We start from the raw sequence: 19,663 nt of genomic DNA, 5'->3' as shown, positions 1-19,663 counted from the left end.
CCACTGCTCGCCTCACCTCTACAGCTGCCCTAGCCCTGCCACATCTGCTGGCGAGATTCGGTGTGCCGTGGAAGAACCTCTCCTCAATAATGTTAAAACATCACAAAATATAAAAGAATCAATATATTTTATTTGGAAAAAAGTTAAATATCATTTCAAGACAACAATTTGGTCAGTAGGCCATGAGGTAACTGTTTCAAAATAGACAGTGTATGTTCTGCATCAACATAAGTTCCCAGATTTTTTTTTTTTTAAATCGATACAAATTTACAATAACCAAATGTAGGTTTTTATAATGTATAATTTATTATCAATAAAATTAACCTTCATTACAATAACCATCAAATCATTCGATTAAAATTCAAACATAAACCATAGGTAGTAACCCTTTTCACATATACGTATAGCTCCGAAACCTGCTAACTGCTCACTGGTGCAAAAACAATATTTAAGCTAGTCTGTTTATTTACTTTTTTTTAATATATAGATTATATATACAACCGACGAAGACAGTACTATATATATATCAACTGTGCATACTAAAATTACTTGCTTCATATTTTGAGAACCGTAATTCCCAGACATCCCGAACAAACGTTTCTTCTACCTTTTTTTTTATTATTATTTTGCATTGGGATATATATAATATATATATTTTACAATCAAAGGTTAACTGTCTAATTATACAGAAAAGACTTAATACACTACAGAGCTATACTCTATGCAATTTTTATAATAAACAACCTGAGTTCAAATTGAATTCTAGCTTACACCATTACATCCGGTACAGCACCCAAGCACATAAATTGAGTCACAAACATAATTACCACAATAAAACACAGTGTTCAAGTATTAGAGCAGAGATCTCTCTGCCACGCAAAGAGCGAATAAAATTAACTACGTAGACTAAACTACACAGTCCGTAAATAGTTGTGCATTATGAAAAGGTAGTTTTTTTCTTTTTTTTTTCTTTCGTTAAGTGAAGAAACAGGTAGATTTATACAAGCCAGTTAAACAGCCTTTTCGTGCTAATGCCCCCTTTTTCTTTCCTATTAGAAAATTAAAAGTCTTACTGTACCTCTCCTGGCAATCTGGCCTCTGTGACTATCATTGTACAATCATAATCAGAATTTGCCAAGGGGAAAAAAATGAGGCCTGGACCCAGACGCATTGCATGGCAGGGCTCGAGGGGATGATTTTTTTGTTTGTTTTAACTCTTTTCTTTTTTTTTTTTTTTCTTTTACTTTACGAGTTTTCAGTTTAACCCACGTGTCGCCATCATTCGTCCTTCGCTCGATCTTTGTTGATTTTCTTCATTTTCATCCTCCTGTTCTGAAACCAGATTTTCACTTGTCTCTCTGTTAAATTGAGGAGTCTGGCCACCTCATATCTACGGTCCCTAGTGAGATACATATTGAACAGAAACTCCTTCTCCAGTTCCAGTGTCTGATGCTTGGTGTAAGGGCATCGCTTTTTCCTGGTGGACCTTGCGTGGAGCCAGTTTGCAGCTGGATTATCTACAACGAAAACAACAGAAGTTCAGGCTGAGGGGGAGGGTGGGAGGTGCAGGGAGGGGGCTGGGAGGGAAATCCACGCAGAAACAGCCCATCAGGTGTCCCGGTATTCGTGTTTAGGACGTGGCTCTCATTTCCCGAGGCACAGGCTCGTGAGGCACAATGGACTCCAAAATACAGACACATGGGGAGGTCACACGCAACCACACGCGGCAAAGCCCCGCTGCCCCCGCCTCCCCTGGCCTTTTTATTGTTTGGAGAATACAATTTTAAAATACTTTCTCCTCCTCTCTCTTCCTCTCTCTCTAACTCTTTTCCTCCTTCCTGGCCTCCCCACACCTCAAACTGCCAGCCCGGGGAGTGACCAGCCAGATCAACATGTCATCGAAATTGTTTGTCTTTTTAATCTCTACCTTCTCCTGTGTCATCCCTGGCAAGACCCAGGGAGCTGGCGAGTTAATCTACAGCTGGCATAATTAAATCCTCGCCCTCTTAGGACCCTTATTCGCACGGCGTTAATCGCGATAGTAATCCCGAGGCGCTCTGCCACCAGTCTCGTAGTCCTGGGAGCGTCCAGCCCGGGGTTTTCCGCCGAGGAGACGAAAGGGGGAGGGGAGGAACCAAGTCAACGGCGAGGTTTCTGTTCTCAGCTCAGCAATAGCCGCCCTGGCCTGAGAGCCGTCTCAAAAAAGATCAGATTCACATCCAGTGCTTTCTAGGCACCCCTCTCCCCGGCGTCTGCCCACGCCTGGGAGCGCTGCGAGGCAGGAGGATGTGAGCATGTCCTGCTGAGTTTGCTGGGGTGGCAGGAGCCGGGATGGGCGGCTATTGCATTTCTCTTTCTCTCTCTCTCTTTTTTTTTTTTTTTTTTTTTAATGTTTGTTTAAGTTGCAGTTGTAGGGTGGGTTTTTGTTTCCCTTTCACCCTGGAAAGCCAGAGCCGTCCTAGATCCCGTTCGAGCCTGAGAAAGGCAGCGCTGGTTTCTGCAGATGGCAGACCCCGGCGGGCTGGCGCAGCGGCGGCGGCGGCCGGTGCTCGGCCGTGTAATTAGCCCCAGCGCCTCGACACCTCCCCGCGGCCGGCGCAGAGCCGTGAAGTCCATTACCCTTGCCGTCCCACTTACTTGGATCGATCTGCGGTTTCTCTCCGTTTGCCTCACTTTCTCCATTGCTTTCAGAGAATGCGCCTTCGTGGCTTTGCTTATCCCTATCAACTGGAGGAGAACCACAAGCATAATCAGAGAGAGACAAAGTGTGAGTGTCAAACGTGGTACAGTCAGCCCTCCTGGCCGCCAGCGGTTCAGGTTTAATGCCGTAATGCCTGCTGGTAGGTAACCCGGGGAAAGACAAGGAGCCCGGCACAGGCTCAAGCCACGAACGCATGTACCTGCCGTCGGGCGGTGCCACGGGCGCCTGGTGGTGCGCGTACGGGTGGTAGACGGCGGGGACGCCGCTGGCGCCGGCGGGGTGCGCGGGGCTCCAGGGGGGGCCGAAGACGGGCGCCTTGGGCTGGAAGCTGCAGGGGGCCAGCTCGGGGTGCTCGGTCAGCGCCGCCGGCCGAGGCGGCGGCCCCAGCGGGGCGGGGGCGTAGCGGGGCGCCGCCAGCTCGTCCCCCTCCGGCACGAGGAAGGAGTCCACGTAGTAATTGCTGAGGGTCCCGGGAGCCGACATGGCGGGCGGGCGGGCGGGCGGCGGCGGACCCGCCGCGGTTCGGGGCTGCGGGTTTCACGTAACAACTTGGTGCTGGCGGACAAGTAGAGTCAGTAATAAGTTGAGGGCAGCGCAGGCGCCCATTGGCTGCGCCTGTCACGTGGCGGGGGAGCAGAACAATAAAGTATAAATCAGTCCGCGGGCTATTAATGGGTCAGTGTTTTCCAGCCATAATTTTTATAGCGAGGCCATATGTTTTTATGCAAAGGGATATTTGAGTTATACGGCGGGGTTTGTTTTAATTGCGGCCAACTGAGATTAAAAGATCAGATTCCGTATTACAGCCCCCCTCCCCTCTTTCTCTTCCTCTCTCTCTCCCCTCTCTCTCTTTCTCTCTCTCTCTCTTTTTTTTTTTTTTTTTTCGTTTAAGCGGACTATTTTATATCAAAATTAATCATCCCATCAGTGGGTCGTGTTCTCTGCGAAAAAAAATCTCGCCGCTCTTGTGATCGGAGACCTTCACATAAAACTATACAATAACTGAAGCAATAAAAAGAGCAAAATAGTAGTTGCGGTATACTGTATTTAAATATACATTTATTATATTTCATAAGGAGTTATTGTTTCGGGAGCCACGGGGTTGTTATTAAGTCAGTAACTATGAGCGCGCTCATTTGCATCGCTGTGTTTCACAGCAGTAAAAATTTACGAGTGCTTGGAAAGGTTAAATTATACTATTGTGTTTAGTTTGGGAACCCACTGTAAATAATACCGTTCCGTTCGGCTTAGAGCTGGCAGCGGAAAGTCAAATTCAACGTATCCCCTTTCCGAAACCCCGGCGCAGAGCCGGCCCTCCCCGCCCGGCCGGAGAAGGACAGGGGCAGGCGCTGGCTCGGTATTTAGTCTGACCCGCACCAAGCTGCACTTCACCAGCCCACCCCGCCGGGCACGGCGCGGCAGTGACCGAAACACCCTCCTCGTCCTCCCCGCTGCCCCTGCCCTTGGACCGGGACCCCCTCGCCAGGCCGGGGAAAGGAGCCGGGGCTGGGCGGCGGTGCGGCGGCGGCCGGAGGGGAGCCGCCGTCTTGGCCGGGAGGGAAGGAGTGCGGCCAGAGCCGGCCGGCGGTATTTATCACCACAATTAATTCTTCAACTATGCAGGGAAGCAGCGGGGGGAAAGGGGAGAAAATGCCCGGTCTCCCCTCTGCCGAAAGGCACCCTGCTTCTCCAGGCGGCTATCAAAGGGGCGTTCGCAGTCGGCCGTCCCGCATTCTGGTGAATCCAATTTATGTTCAAATATAGTTATTTATTTGCTGGCACCTCCTGTGACTGCAGGACACACGCTAGCGGCATCGGAAGCCGAGCGGAGGGTTGCAATCCTCCGCAGAAGGAGGGGAGGGTGCGCGGGGGAAAGTAAGAGGCGGCCAGATCCAAGTCCAGTGTTAGGAATTAAAGTAGTGGCTGAGCTCTTGGCAAACACGCCTGCGACTCCCTGATTTCTCCCTGGCGGACATTCACGCTGTTTATCCCCGTGGCTGGCGAAGGAGCGCGGTCACTAAGATGCAGGGGGCACAAAAAATCTCCGTGAGAGGCTCAATTTACTCGAAATATTTGGTATTGAAAATAGAGCCCAGCAAATGGTAGGGGCGACTGAGTAATGATTAAAATCGCGTGTAAATACTCTGCATGCGAAAAGTGTGGTTCTAATTAGTTTTACATCGCTATGTGGGCTTTCTCTCTCCCTCTCTCTCTCTCTCTCTCGCTCTCTTTCTTTCTTTTTCTTTTCATGTCTTCTCAGCAGTTTAATCCGAAATCTTACAGAGGTCCTATTTTAACACCGCTCTCTTCCACAGTCAAAATTACAAAGGCCCATAATGAAACTATTATCCCCCATTAGAGTTCGAAAATCGTGGAACAGTTGCAAGATTTCAATAAACAAGGGACCCGTTATTTTCTAACAATTTTAAAAATGCAAATAAAGCTCTCTCGGCTTTTTTTTTTTTGGCTTTTTTTTTTCTCCCATTGTATAGACACATAGAAAAAAAATAATTGTATTTCTTTCCTGGAAAGACGGAACTCCACGTCATTTGTATTTATTATTAAGAGTCAGCTGTGGTGAAATGTGATTGTAGAACTTCCTTTTTCCATTCAGAAAAAATAATCTTAGCTGCAGGAGTCCTGGATGTTTATATTCGAATTTGGGTTCTCAACTTCAGCAGCGGGTTTTATTTTTTTGGTTCCTCACCAAAACTAATAGCAAATGAATAACAATAACAATGGCGTTTAAAAGAACGTGACTGCATTTTTATTTCCCCTGTAAAATTCCGCATTTGTTCACTGCCAGCATCCAAGAGGCAGAAGAGGTTATACAGAAAGCAAGAGGAGAAATACAGCAAATAGTTGGACATTTTTCACGCGGTCACGTTGCTGATAATAACGCTGGCATATTCGACTCTTTTATCGCCGTTTTAGATCCATTTTCACCCGAAGTACATTTTTCATATGAGCCATGAAGGCGATTTCCCTTCGTCAATTTACTTTGCAAATGACTTAAGGTTTTGGTGACTTACACCTTCGGGGGCAAAAGCCCCCTCAAACAGGGCCGAAGCAGACATTGACATAAAAACGCTATATGAAACCAGAATTCCCAGGAATGAAGCACTGTGAGAGCGATCGTGTCCGAATTAAAGTACTCCCTTTCCTCCATCCCAACATAACCGAACCAGCAGAGCTCCCATCCCGCTAGCTCCGACCCCCGGCTGCATCAGGAAGGATCCCGTCGGTTTTTAAACCGGGGAGAATCTGCCAGCGCTGCTTCATTAGCCAGGAGGAGAGGAGCATAAGCGGGCGCGGGGCAAGAGTTCGCGGGCGTTGGCGATCTCTCCTGAACGGGAAGTTCAGGATCGCCTTTCCCCAGGGTTTCCTGCCACTGCAGACCTCTCTCACGGAACCAGTGGTGCTACGAAGCCACGGAGGGGTTTTGGCACAGTGAAGAGAAAAAATGATTCAGAATTTAGAGGAAGCAGTCCAAAATCAGGATGAGGCGATTCAACTGGGAATCAAAAGGGCAGAGGCAAAAGACGCCATACGGGCACACACAGACACAGGCACTGTAAATGCACTTTCCGAAATGTACACAGACCCTGCAGATAGCCCGTCAGACCTTGTGTGTAGAGGCAAACACAAGCACTTAAATTTGACTGCAATGCAGAGCTCTGCTCCTGCCCCGGCCAGAGACGACTGCTTTTCCGAGTACGGCTGAAATCCGCTATCCAAACTCATCTGAGCTCCTGCAGCCCAGTCCGAAGTTTCGAAAAAGTTTTTAGCTTTTACTATCGCTATTTTTTTAAGGCAAAAATAATCACGACAGCTAAAAAATTCATAGAAATAAATGTGCAACGAGTGAGTTTTCTGTCCTTTTCCCCTCCCTCCTTTCCTCCGCGAAGGGTGCCCCGCTCCGCGGCCCGCCGGCGCTGGCTGCTGGCGAAGGGCCCGGCCGGAGCCCGCCCATTGCCCGCGGTCGCGCTGCGAACACAAAAGGCGGCGGTGGCGGCGACGGCAGCGGGCCCGGAGAGGTCGCTGTTGCCCGTTCCGCCGCCGCGGAGAGCCCGCACCGCAATCGTGATCGTAACCGAGGCCTTGCGGGCCGCAGGGCAGCCGGCGCCCCCGGACAGCCCCGGGGTAGCGGGCCCGACGGCGGAGGCACAGAGCCGGCCGAGCCGTGCGCCGGGCTCCGGCAGCACCAGCCACCCCACCGCGGGGGCCGAGGGCACCCCTCCGCCAGCGGCTCCACCCGGCCGCGGGCGATGCGCTCCGGGCCCCTGGTTTTGATGACGCCTGGAGCGGGGCAGGCAGATTTGGTCTCTCCCCACCCCCTCCCCCAGGCACGCTTTCGGGTCTCTTGGTTTTTAATAAATCCAGATTGAAAAATAAAACAGCCACCCACCTCCCACCGGCCCCCCGAGCTCGACCCACGCCGAGCGGAATGCAAAAACGCACCTGACCTTGAATGCAGCCAACGAGATATATTAAAAACCCGCAAGCAGGCAGGGACTCGCTTAGGAGCTAGCTAACCTTGAAGAACTTGTCAAGCTTCCCCCCTCGGCTGCCGTGTTTATCTGAGGAATCAAAGGAGGCTCCGCTGCAGATGGGAAACAATGGCATTGGGACTTGACGCCTACAGTTCACTTCAGCGCTAAGATTTCTTCGGGTAGAAAGGACCCTCGCACCAAGCATACCTGGTGATGATATCAACTGAAGTAATTAAGGCAGTTTCGTGCTGTAGAGAGAAAGGTGGAGCCCCAACAACATGAAACTACCTAAACCACAGAGCAGTTCTCAGGCGCTAATTATTACTCTCCCCATTGCCGTGGTCCTTAACGCAAGGATCCCGCTACGAAAATAAAACCAGAAACGTGACTAAAACATCCCTCTCGCCCTCCCGCCCACCCCGCCGGCGCCCCTCCGCGCCCCCCGGCCAGCCTCGGGTGGGTTAATGAAAACAAGAATAAAATATAATAACAACCACCCACACACGCGCGAGCGGGCAGATTTCGCCTTTCCATGCAGATGTAATCGGGGGAAAAAAAGGGCCGTGCACGACCATGTTACATCACGAAAAGCTAACGGCTCCCAAGAAGCCCGGGTTCAAAGTCTGTCCCCCCTCCTCCTCCCCGCATACATATACCCTTGCAAGGAAGCATTAGCTGTCTCTTTTCTTCCAGCCTTCCTTTCGCCTTCCCTTTGTGAGAGACCCTATTAGCTAAACATGCAGCAAGGAAAAGAGGATTTTAAAAATTAAATAAATAAAAAATGCAGCCTGTGTGAAATAAGCTCTTCCACATGCAGCCAGGTAGGGAATAGCCTTGCCTGGAGGGGCCCGCTGGCAGGGAGGCGAGGCTGGGGTCCCCCCTCCCCTCCCCATGAGCTCACCTTTACGATTTCTTCTCAGCCCTGAGATAAAGCTAGAATTTTGTCAACGTCCTCTGGAGTTAAAGATCTCCGCACACACTTGTAGGTGTTCGATTAACCAAAAAAAAAAAAAAAAAAAAAAAAAAAAAAAAAAGGGAAAGAAAAGAAATATATCGTTTCCCTACCCTCAAGAAATAGTAATTTGCTTCCTCAGTCTATGCAGTTCCTCAGTCAACTGAAACCACTCGTTCAAGACAGCAACAATCCAGATATACTAGCAAGTCATAAAACTGAACAAAAGCCGACAAACCTTAGAGCACCATCGCTATATGGCCCAGACAAATTACGACCGTCTAGGTAATATTTAAATAGATTCCTAAAGTAATTGCAGGGGGTTTAGGCAACTATTCCTGTTGTAAAAGTTCTCGAAGACATAAAGTAGAACCTGAGGATAAACAGTCACAAAAAGAGGTAAAATTAAAAGGATTCGTTCCACGCTTTTTTTTTTATTCTTCTATGAGAACATAAACATCGTCTTTTTCACGCACAGCAGCATTACAATATTAATTTATTCCGATTTAAGGTAAGAACTAGATATAGCTAGAACTAACATTTATAATAACGATAGAATGCATTTGCTTAAAACAGTATCGGCATTTTAATAATAATAGACATTTATCCATATCTGTATTTATAGCTTTTCCCCTTCTTTCTTTTTTTTTAATATTTTTAAATTTTTTCACCTATATGTTTGACCCTTTAATGCATGTAACTTCACAGTATAAAGGAAGATGAACATATTCTCCCTCACAATTTCAGACTCTGGCTCAGAAAGTCCATCTGAAAGTTCAGGATATATATTTTTCAGTGAAATTAGTGAGGAAAAAAGTGACTATTTTCTTCTCAAGGGGGAATTTCTGTGTGCTTGTCATGTGTTACCAACGGTAACGTTATATATAGACACAAAAGAAAATCACCAAATTCACATATTTAAGCAAAACTACATTAAGTAAATATCTACAACCAGCGAGAGAAATTCAGAGGTAAGTGTAATAATTTAGTCCATGAGTAAAACGAACTCTTTTATACCTTTAAAGAGAAGATATTTCATTTTCCTGGCCAAATTTAAAGCTGTAATATTGGCTTTTAAGGTAAAGTGTAAAAAACAACAACAAAAAAATCACTCCTAACACCCGTTCCCGTTAAACCCTTTTTAAGGATGCCTGCATTTCATTATTTTAAGTCCCGCTTTTGGAAGGAAAAAAGGGGGAGGGGGAGAAAAGGCAAACAGAGAAGGGGAAAGCTCCCAATATATAGAAATATGGCAACGCTTAAATTCTTCGTTGTGCAGCTACGTACAGTCCAAGTTACAGCACTTATATTTTTAAAGAATGCACCTTTAAACAGGATTGTTTACTTTTCAGAGAGAGAGAGATAAGGGAAAACATATTTGCAGCTCCTGAAATGGTATTTTTGTGTTTCAAAGCTTAGAGGAACAAATTGGCCCCGGGAAAGGCTGAAGGAAGAGGGGAGGTTCACACACGGCATTTTGTGCTTTAGCGTGACTTTAGTCCGCCCACCCCCCAAAAGTAGCTCTTAAGAGGTTAAGGACATATTGAGAGCGCCTAAAAACGTTAATCCATACAGGTGCGGATGAATACAGCCTAGGAAAATGATACTGGCTCTTTAAACCATAAAGATGTGTTTATAGGTTCATCAAGAGAAATTAAAGTTGGCTGTGAGCTCCCGAATCCTATTCTCTCTGTTCATTTTCTTCAGTTTCATTCTGCGGTTCTGAAACCAGATTTTAACTTGTCTGTCTGTGAGGTGGACTGTGCGGCTGATCTCTAGGCGACGCTCACGAGTCAGGTACATATTGAATAGAAACTCCTTTTCCAGCTCGAGAGTTTGGTGCTTGGTATAGGGGCATCGTTTCTTTCTGCCACTTTTTGCCGTGAGCCAGTTTGCTGCATTTTCTCCTTTTGAATTGCCTAGTTTTGAGAAAGTAAAAAATGGACGTTACCATCGGGAAGGAGGCAAAGAGCTGTGGGGGAGAGGGTGGAAGGAGCATCTGTGCGTGTGTCTGTGTGTGCGGTGGGCTCTCTCCGCCAGCTGCGGACAATTGGAATGTGGGGTATCCTTGCTGGAACCCAGAGCTTCAAAAAGGTTTCCCAAAGGTTTTGGGCATGCCCGGGTAAAAACTGCCACTGCTCAAAAACCTCCGGACAGCCTCTGGTGGGGTAGAGTGCCCCAGACTGTAGTTCATCTCCGACCCTCCAAAATGAGCTCCTAGCCTCTCCCTGTCGGCCATTCCGAGCCCTCTGGTACTGGGGGCAGCTGATGAAGGGCCCGTAGCCTTATTTCCTTCCCCCCAGGCACCTGCTTCCAAAAAAACAAAGCCTCCGGATCCGGACTTTGTAAGTGTGCAACGGAGGTGGAAAACAAGGTGAGCTGGAGAGCCGGAGCCTCCCTGCCTTCAGCCCCTGCCTTTCCGGAGAGCATCGCCATGGCCCTCTCTTTTCCAACCATTTCGGGGAAGCAAAAATACAGTCATAACAATAATGAAAAGGTTTCGAGGTGATTTCTATCAGTGGAACTGGCTGGGAAAGAGGTAGCACCAATCCCTTGGTGGCTCAGAGTGGTTAGTGTTTTGGGGTTGGCTCTCTTAACAGTTTTTCGCTGACCCTTTTTTTTTTTCCTTTTCTTTAAACACTACTTTCCAACGGGTAGGCTGAAAGGAATAAGAGGGCGTCTGAAAGGCGGACGGACAGAAGCTCCTGAAAAGTCTGCCGTCCGGGGAAGGGGAGTTATTTTTTGCCATGGGGACACGAAAGGGAAATAAATAAGGAAATGTATAAATAACAACTCTGTTATCTAGTGTAGATGCTGAAGGATATTCGCCGTGCATTCATCAGTCTAATTTGATAGCAGCTCATAGATGGCACATTTCAGAGCGGTTGTTATTCCGAAAAGCATTCTGGATCGTAAAATATAACTTACCGCGTTAATAGGTTTATTTATTGGCACTGCCTATTGCTTATTTTGGATGCTTTACAAACATCTCTGTTATCTGGTAGGCACCTTCACATCACGGGGGAGAGATTGATCTTGTTTTTCTATGTTTTAGCAGCATGCAGGCTAAAGTTGCCCAGAGAGTAGGCTCTAAGGGTTTTAAACTATAGGATGGACATTAATTTTTACGGCAACCCCATGCCCGAATATTACAAAGTTCAGAAGGTCAGTCTGAGCAACGCTTCTTGGCAGCCCCGCGGGGCAGCTGGGATCCTCCTTTCGCATCTCAATGCCGCTATGATCCTCAACGACTATTTTTTTTTCCTTTTTTTTTTTCCTTTCTTTCTCTTTAATCATCACTACCACCATCACCATCATCATTCGCTTACCTACAGGCTCTTTCTCGGGAGAAGCTTTGCTGCTCTCTGACGGAGCTGGAGAGAGCTCCTCTGCGGTGGAAGATGAAGCCTGAGTCTCTTCCTCCCTCTGGGAGACGCACGCCAAGGGGCTTGGGGAGCGTTCCTCATCCTCCTTCCTCCCCGCGTCCGGGACGGGAGGCAAAGATGGAGGCGTCTGGAAGCGGCCGGGGGGCTGCGGAGGGAAAGGGGCAGCCCCGGCTGGCCCCGCGCCGTAGTTCTTGGAAGTGCCATAAGCCTGGGACAGGCGGAAGTAGCCCGGGACGGGGACCCCGCCGCCGCTGCTGGCTGGGCTGACCTCGGCACTCAGCCGGGGGAAGGGAGCGAGGTCTGTGGCTGCCGAGCCCTTGGGGCATTTCTCTGAGTCATAGAGGCAGTAAGAGCTCTCCTCCTTAATGCTCGGAGCGAAGGAGCACGAGGTGGCCTGCTGGCTCTCCGGCTCTTCCATGCGACAGGACCGGGGGGGATCTAGCCACACTTCCATCCCTGACACGTAGGAGTGCGAGCTGGGGACCATGCTTTGAGAAGTACCTTCATTGCGTTTGCTGAGAACGGGGAAAAGTCCGCAGCTTTGCAGCCCGTAGGACAGATCGGACGCCTGTGGCAGGTAGATACCACTGTTGGGATAGTAGCCGCCTCCGCCTCCGCCTCCGCCTCCTGCTCCCGCCGCTTCCCCTCTGCCCGAGCTGATCAGGGAGTCTACCAAAAAAGAGTTTGCAGCCGGGCTCTCGGAGCATGACATTGTTGTGGAATAATTTGGCGAAGGGAGCAGATAGCCCTTTCTGGCTGACATTTCTTGTGCAAAACATGCTGAATATGATGAGAGATACCCCCGCACCACGGCAGGCGCCCGCAGCCAATGGAAGCCCGGGCCTCCCCAGCAACCCCTCCCCGTCTGGTTTCGTATGCACAGAGCTGCTCTCAGGTCGACCTCTGAATTTGGAAGATAGATGTATATTAATGTGTAATATGGATTTCCATACACACAGGCGCGCGCGCTTCCACCACATGGGCGAGCGCCTGCGCCCAGGCGGGAGCCGCGCTCCCTGGAAGGGGAAGGGGAAAGGGAAGGGGAAAGGGAAGGGGAAAGGGAAGGGGAAAGGGAAGGGGAAAGGGAAGGGGAAAGGGAAGGGGAAAGGGAAGGGGAAAGGGAAGGAGCGGGCTGTGCTGGTACTGGCTCCAAGTTTTGCTCCCCTCTTATCACACGCACAGCTATAAAATAGCCCGGCGGTCCTGATGTTTATTATACCTAGGCTGAAGCGGTGTCCAGATGAAGCTTTTACTATCGCTCCTCTCTCCCCGTGGTTGGGCTTTCCAGCAGCAATGCCTGTTCACCTCTCTGCGCAGCCTATGTGTCACACGAAATTAATAAAGCCACGGCTCGCCCGGTGTTTTATGCTCAGCCTCTGCTCATTTTATTTGATTGTCTCGTTTTTTTAAGAAATAAAAGACGTGTTATTGTTTATCACGGATCATTGGAAACCGTAAAGGGGCCTGGTGCCTCCCGCGTTAAACTACCGAGGAAGGGGGCTGCTTGTAGCCTAACATCACCGCCACGACGCCAGGCTGGGCTTAATTTTCCTGGAGATAAAATGCTCGCCGCTGCGCTGAGGAATCTCTTAGGGAGCAATGCCACTCTGGGAGGATTGATTGTGCGGTTGCAGCTTCTAATGCTTTAGTTAACGCTGGATTCTTCCTGAGGTCTGATTACCATTTAAAATATAAAGCCAGACATATGTCACAGAAAGAATCCAGACGCGAGCAGTTCAAATGGATCCTCTCAGGATGCTGCGCACCGTGTTTATTGATGTGTTTATATTTGGACGATCATTTTTATATCTCCCCTCCCTCCCGCTCCATTTGGGTCTTTTCACTTTTCGCATCCTCAAAAACATCGTCCCCCTTAAGCAATGTACTAAATAATAGAAATAAGAGTCGCTAGAGAAATACCGAGATACCAGACGGCCCAGTCCAGTCAATATGTAATTGTGGCGGAGGCAGCAGACAGATAGCAGACAGGCAGGGATGCAGGCAGAGAGACAGATAGATTTCGTAATGAAATGCTTAATGATGACTTGCTTTCACTTCCATCATCTCTCGCTTATGCCATTTTGAAGTCGCCTCACTGCCTGGCCCGCGGAACTAAGGGCACTTTAGTTCAAGGGGAGCCTGAGGCTGCCCAGTTCTCGCTGCCCATCCCCGAGGAGCATCACTCGCTCCTCTCTCCCGAACGCCGCCTGGAGAAGCAGCCGTCGGCCGGTTTCCGCTTCCAGCAGGACGGGCGGGTGCGAGCTGCCGCCGACCGGGCGTCATCACGGCCCGGGACGAGAGCCGCTGCCGGGCACCCGGCTGCCTGCGGGGAGGCGCCCGAATTCCCCGGCCCCTACCCTCGGCCTTCAAAACCCCCGGGGAGCACTTCTTCCCCCTCGCCCCACGGATCTGTCAAGCCCCACGTGGTCTTGTCCCGCACTGCTTGCCTGCCACGGGGAAAAGCTTTTTTATTTTCCACAGCGTGACATTCCCCTGGAGGAATCGCTCCTTGCGGCAGGAGGGCAGCGTCCCTTCCCGCGGGGCCCTTCCCAGCCTCCCTCCGCGCCCCCGGGAAGCACCAGGACAGGCGGGGGATGCTACAACTTTGAAACACCCATCAAATCTCTGTGGAAAGGCGCCTGATTTTTCCAGCGTGGTGGGGAGAGCATCACAGCGCGATTTCCTTCTGACCGGCCCGTGGGATGCGTTGACAGGGGTAGATCTCCCAGCCTATAGAAACCCTTCGAGGTTTTTTTCCTTCCCGCATTTCCTCCTGCAGCATTGTTTGTAATTTCCCAACCCGACTAACTTCGGATGTGTTAATGTGCGACGGACGAACCCTTATCAGATTCCTAGGAGGGCCATATCATTACTAACAAAATTAATACCACATAAGGAACTGGTTTATTGGCTGGTATACAGGAAGGCTATTATCAATAGGCTTAGCTTCATAAATACAGATCTAAATAAAAAGAAACGTGAGCCCCAGCGCCGCCTTCCAAATACATTTCTCTACACAAGTCAGGTATAAAAATGACTCTGGGGAAGTCTGCTCTTGCGGTATGTTTATTTTGCATTTGCCAAATTAAATAGAAACGGATTGCAAATCTAAAAGCCATACGGAATCGAGGAGAAACGCTTGAAATCCTTCCAAAGCTGTTTTTAAAATAAGCAGCTCCCTTTTGAAAATTGGATTAAAGTAAAGGAAAATACTGTAAAAAGTGCGCTGCAATCCTCGTCAGCCGGAATAAAATGACTGGAAGTGCATCGATGAGACGCGAGTTGGCTTCTCCTCCCTGTGCGATCTAACGCAGGGGAATTAGACAAAAGGCAACAGAGGCCGGTGAGAATTTTTGGAGGTATTCTTTAGGCTCCCTGTTTAGGTTTTGCAGCAGTGGGTCACCCCAGCCCCGTGTCAGGTCCCGCGGGAGCTGCCGTGGGGTGTTGTGTTGACCGCAGTAAACGGTGCCGGTTTGATGGTCAAGGCACCGACTCCGTCTAGATCATGAACTCAGCTCGGCGTTGCATTATCTCCGCTTTCTTTAATCGCTAACAAGGCCAAGGCAAATAGTAACCAGCATCATCAAACCCAGTGAAGTAAAACTAATAATGTTCACTTGATTCGTAACTATAAAAGATAATGGTCAATTCTGACTAAACTGAGCTAATTTGGCATGCGCTGAGTGTAGCTACTGCATTACCGGCGCTTAACAATGTGTCCCTTGGAACTTAACCCCCATTTTAAAAGAAATTTTAAAGAATATTGTGGACGCCAGGGGACAAGAATTACTTTATTTTTAATTCCACTTCTGTAAGTAAAGCTATCCGAGGGTCTATAAAACCGAGCAAATAAAATTCTGATAAATATCAAAGCCGGCGAGAAGGTGTTTTCGTGGAGAATCTAAATTCATGGCGTACATAGACAATACTATCAAAATAAAATTTTATTGATCTAAGAAAAATATAATAGATGCATTAATAGCGTCGTTAAGCCGTTTTATTGGTTGAACTAAAATTAAAAACAAAAAGGGAATAAATAAAAACCGACAGCTCAGCCTAAGCAAACTCTGACTGGAAATCTCAAAACGTATCGTGTTAAACCGTGATTTATCTTTTTATTATTGGCCCGTATAACCCAAAAGATCAGCGCTGTTAATCCAGAGGCGCATTTTGCGAGCTAATTAAAATATGCTTTTATTTGTAGACACGGGCAAGCTGCAATTTGTGAAAACGTAAACGGCCTTGCAGCCTGTGCAGGCGTGCATGCGCCGCCTATCTGAGAATACAGCCGCGGACTACATTTTATACAGCTCCAAAAATTAATGTGATCAGACTATAGTTATTTAATATTGAAACTGTCAGTTGCCTGGAACGTGTATGTGTGTGTGCCAGATTCCTCTTTTTTATTTTTCTTTTTTTTTCCCCCCCTTTTTTTTTTTTCTGGATTTGCTCCAAAGAAGGCGGATTTCAAACAGGAGGTTTAGGAACTGAGTCTGTGCCAAGTTAGGTGACAAATGACGGGCCCACTAATTTTATCTTTACTAGAAATTCTTTCACGCTGGTGGTGGTGCTGGGGAGGTTGGCTTGTTTTGGCGGATTATCTTGTTAAAAATTAGGCTGCTATTTAATTTTATTCCAGCCATCCGGAGGCTTGCTCTCCTAACTATGTTTTATATTATACATGTATCGTTTTACTCATTTGGATTAGGAACATATTTTGCAAGTAATTCTGACGAGCTTCAAATGTTAGTGTGCGGCAGGACAAAATACACCCAAACCAATTCATTAGGGCTTTATTTCCTCGCCATTTTCCGGCACGGACGAGAACAACGGGTCTTTCTATTGTCCGGAGAGCCCCAAACACCATGCAGAAGCAACAACGGTATCGGGTTCTATATGTGTGAGGAAAATACTGCATACCTAAGTCTGTCTTTTAAGTGTACCCCTTCTATTGCGAGAGATGAGCCGCACAGTTCTATTAAGCATTTGAAACTGTAGCCCTTCTCCCTATTTGTATCTGTCTTCCCTTTAAAGAAGACCGGAATGTATATACAAATATCGTTTGTTTTTGGTTGTGGTATAGCTTGGCTGTCAGACACACACGTTGGCCAGAAGTTTCGATTTTCAGAGCATTTAATGAAAAGATTGTGACCCAAAAAAAAAAAAAAAAAAAAAAGGACAACAAAACACAAACCCAATGAGCTTATGAAAAAGCCTCCCAGGGGTTTGGATGTGGTATGTGAGCTGAAGTTGAGTACACGATTAATTAAACACAGTGTAGACACTGAGCTGGCTTCCCCTCTTCCCTCCAAAACATGCAAACCCAAATAATGTGAAATAATAAACAGTTATTGTAAGAAACAATCTTGTTTTTTTAAAATATTATCCTATGACCGCGGCCGTCAGTAAACAATTCGTAACCAGAGGGCGCTTTAACTGCTGCTGGGGTCCCTTTGATTTATTCAGCCAAGTATTGAATGGGACAGGGAAACAACAAGGGGAAAAATAAATATTTGATCAAATATGCGGAGTTTAAGTTGACTGGTGTAAAATGAAATGTTGCAAAGGGACCCTCAAATCTCCCTGCTTCTCACGTGGCTTCTCGCGTCCTGGCATTGCTGAGGGGAAGTCAAAAGGGATCAACATCCCCGAGCTTTTAATGGAGTATCTTTGATGAAATCGATAGGTTCCGATAATCATCTGAAACTGCACTCCGTCCACTGAACATGTGCATTTAACTACACTTGCAACAGTTCCCTGGAAGCACAATTGAAAAAATACCGCAGGCAACTGGCATTATATACATAGAAAAGAAAGGATAAAATAATATTTTTCGTTTCCCGGGCAGATATTTAAGACACTGTCCTAAGAAACACGTGTATTAAAATATGTAGCCAAACCAGTATCTCCTCCATATAATACCACCTTCCCGCCTGCCCTTCTCAAATGGAGACATAAGAAAAACATGTGAAAATTTTATGGGCATGAAAAGTAACCTGGAGTTAGGGATACTCGTAGAGAGGATAGAGTTTCAAAGCTACAATCCAGAGCAGACCTGAACACATGAGAATGAGTGACTATTGTTTGTTTACAGCACATGTGCTGAGGAAAGAAAGAAAGAAAGAAAGAAAGAAAGAAAGAAAGAAAGAAAGAAAGAAAGAAAGAAAGAAAGAAAGAAAGAAAGAAAGAAAGAAAGAAAGAAAGAAAGAAAGAAAGAAAGAAAGAAAGAAAGAAACAAAGAAAGAAAGAAAGAAAGAAAGAAAGAAAGAAAGAAAGAAAGAAAGAAAGAAAGAAAGAAAGAAAGAAAGAAAGAAAGAAAGAGAAATTAATTTAAATATGGTCTTGCACAAACATCGACTTAATATGCAATCACATGAACAATTTTAGCATAAGTATGTCAAAAGTTGTTTACCACAATCTGTGTCCAGCTGCAAGGAAGCAGACTACCCTTTAAAGTTACCAAACGACCCTAACTAAACTATAGTTCAAGACTAATAAGATCGTCAGAATTGTCTGTCATTTGCAGACTGTGTTGCCATAGATCTATTTGATTGAAGACACCTACTGCTCCACACATAAATGTCAAGTTTCATAATATTTCCAATGCTACACTTTTTTTTTTTTTCATTTCCCCCCCCCCCTTTTTTTTAATAAGTGGAAGAAAGCTACAAGTTACTCTGAAAAAATATTTCCAGATAACGTGGATTTTCCACGCGGCTGGCCAAAAGGAAGAGAAAATAAGAGGTCAGCTGGAACTTAGAAAGTCCCTTCTATATTATTTCACATCCTAATCACCAATTTTTGCATCCCTTCCCCTCCCTACAGTTCTTTTCCGCGGCTCTCAGCGGTCGGGGCAAGGGCCACCCCGCATCGCAGGGTACCATTCCGGTCACCGCACACTCCTCGCCGCTCTCCATGCCGGGTACATGTATAAAACACTTACCTTAGCGCATTTCCTAACCCAAAGCCCAGAGGCTTTAACTCCACCGAGAAGCCCCAGCGTCTCCCCCCTCCCCCGGCATCCCGAGCGGCTTTTTGTACAGCGGAGCCCGGTAAGTGCAATAATTACCCGTGTGGCTCCAGGGATGCAAAGTGAACAAAGGCCAAGATTTTCCTTTTTTTTTTTTTTTTTTTTTTTTTTTTTTGCCTTTGCAGGGCTGCTCCCCCTGCCCCAGGCGGCTTTGACATTGATCTGAAGATCGCCATCTTGTGGCAAAGCAGCCCCTAAACTGCGGCCGCCGTCTGTCCGTCCGTCCGTCCGTCCGTCCCCCAGCCGGGGCCCCCCGGCAGGACGGCGGGTGGGCGGGGGGGCGGGCGGGCGGACAGACGGTGGAGGAAAGCAATGGTCGCTCACCTCCCGGTGTAAAAACCTCTGGGCGAACCTCTGCTGCCTTTATAGTGATGCATTTGGTACAGGCGAGCGGACAAGTCATGGACAGTTTTTATGGCTGCAATGTCACAGCAACACAGAGGATGTGATTTTATTGGGCTAGGAAATCCAAACCCCGACCACAGAAACTCCATGTTTTTACTGTCTCTGGGATTGGCTCTGAATACCAGTTAATTTTTAACCAGGAAAGGAAGCTTGCAGGCTTAACTTTCATTGCCATTCAGCTCTCCATCCGTCCCTCTATCCCTCTCTCACCGTCTGTCCGTCCATCTGTGTGTCTCCTTTTAACTGGCATTTCCACTTGCATACTAGACATACAAACAAACAAAGTCCCCTCTTTTCCCTCTCACTTTTCAACATTCCCTTTGGGTAAACGTTGTCTGGCTGGGTGGCAGTGGTCAACAAAGGCCCAAAGTCAGTAAGTCCTTCACCTCAAGGTTATGGGTGATGTCCAAGCAATACAGAAGTTCAAAGCCAGTAAACAATGCAAAAACAGAATCCACTTTCTTCTCCTGATTAGGATTAGGGTCAACATTAAAGATTCAAACACTCTTCTCAAAACACATTCCCATCTCAGCTATTGTTTGGAGTTTGGGGTTTCCTCCCCCCCTACCCCCTCCAACTTTCTCCCTCCAGCTCTCCTCCCCCCGCTGCCCGCCTCAGTCCACCCCCTCCCTGCCTTGGAGATCAAGGACAATTTCAAACAGTCCATTTCCACCACACTGCCATGCGGGTTTTTTT

General features: G+C 47.5%; 2 protein-coding genes across 3 annotated transcripts; both read right to left on the bottom strand.

The window, feature by feature from the left end:
- Window positions 1–108: 108 nt before the first annotated feature.
- Window positions 109–3,184, bottom strand: HOXA9 (homeobox A9). Its single transcript, XM_005518904.3, has 2 exons — window positions 2,638–3,184; window positions 109–1,517 (listed from the first exon to the last, which is right to left on the bottom strand). The coding sequence occupies exons 1-2, from the start codon at window positions 3,182–3,184 to the stop codon at window positions 1,279–1,281; spliced, it is 786 nt and encodes a 261-aa protein (XP_005518961.1). The 3' UTR covers window positions 109–1,278.
- A 5,389-nt stretch (window positions 3,185–8,573) lies between these two features.
- Window positions 8,574–12,295, bottom strand: HOXA10 (homeobox A10). Of its 2 annotated transcripts, none has more exons than XM_005518903.3 (2): window positions 11,476–12,295; window positions 8,574–10,065 (listed from the first exon to the last, which is right to left on the bottom strand). In XM_005518903.3, exons 1-2 carry the CDS (start codon window positions 12,293–12,295, stop codon window positions 9,791–9,793), a joined length of 1,095 nt encoding a protein of 364 aa, XP_005518960.1. In that variant the 3' UTR covers window positions 8,574–9,790. The 2 variants fall into 2 exon arrangements, with proteins under 2 accessions (XP_005518960.1, XP_087908325.1); XM_088052199.1 differs by having other exon boundaries at window positions 9,812–10,065; window positions 11,480–12,282.
- Window positions 12,296–19,663: the final 7,368 nt, after the last annotated feature.

Source organism: Pseudopodoces humilis, chromosome 1 (genome assembly GCF_049639895.1).
Source record: "Pseudopodoces humilis isolate 2021_Gansu_Grassland_sample_001 chromosome 1, ASM4963989v1, whole genome shotgun sequence".
Classification (NCBI taxonomy): domain Eukaryota; kingdom Metazoa; phylum Chordata; class Aves; order Passeriformes; family Paridae; genus Pseudopodoces; species Pseudopodoces humilis.
This window is presented reverse-complemented; position numbering and strand designations above follow the sequence as displayed.

Bases quoted from the DNA above. Each gene is read 5' to 3' on its own strand.
- HOXA9 (XM_005518904.3), bottom strand. From the start codon at position 3,184: ATGTCGGCTCCCGGGACCCTCAGCAATTACTACGTGGACTCCTTCCTC. The intron at 1,518-2,637 runs GTAAGTGGGACG...TTTTCGTTGTAG, and splicing joins GAAACCGCAGATCGATCCAA to ATAATCCAGCTGCAAACTGG.
- HOXA10 (XM_005518903.3), bottom strand. From the start codon at position 12,295: ATGTCAGCCAGAAAGGGCTATCTGCTCCCTTCGCCAAATTATTCCACA. The intron at 10,066-11,475 runs GTAAGCGAATGA...TCTCAAAACTAG, and splicing joins TCCCGAGAAAGAGCCTGTAG to GCAATTCAAAAGGAGAAAAT.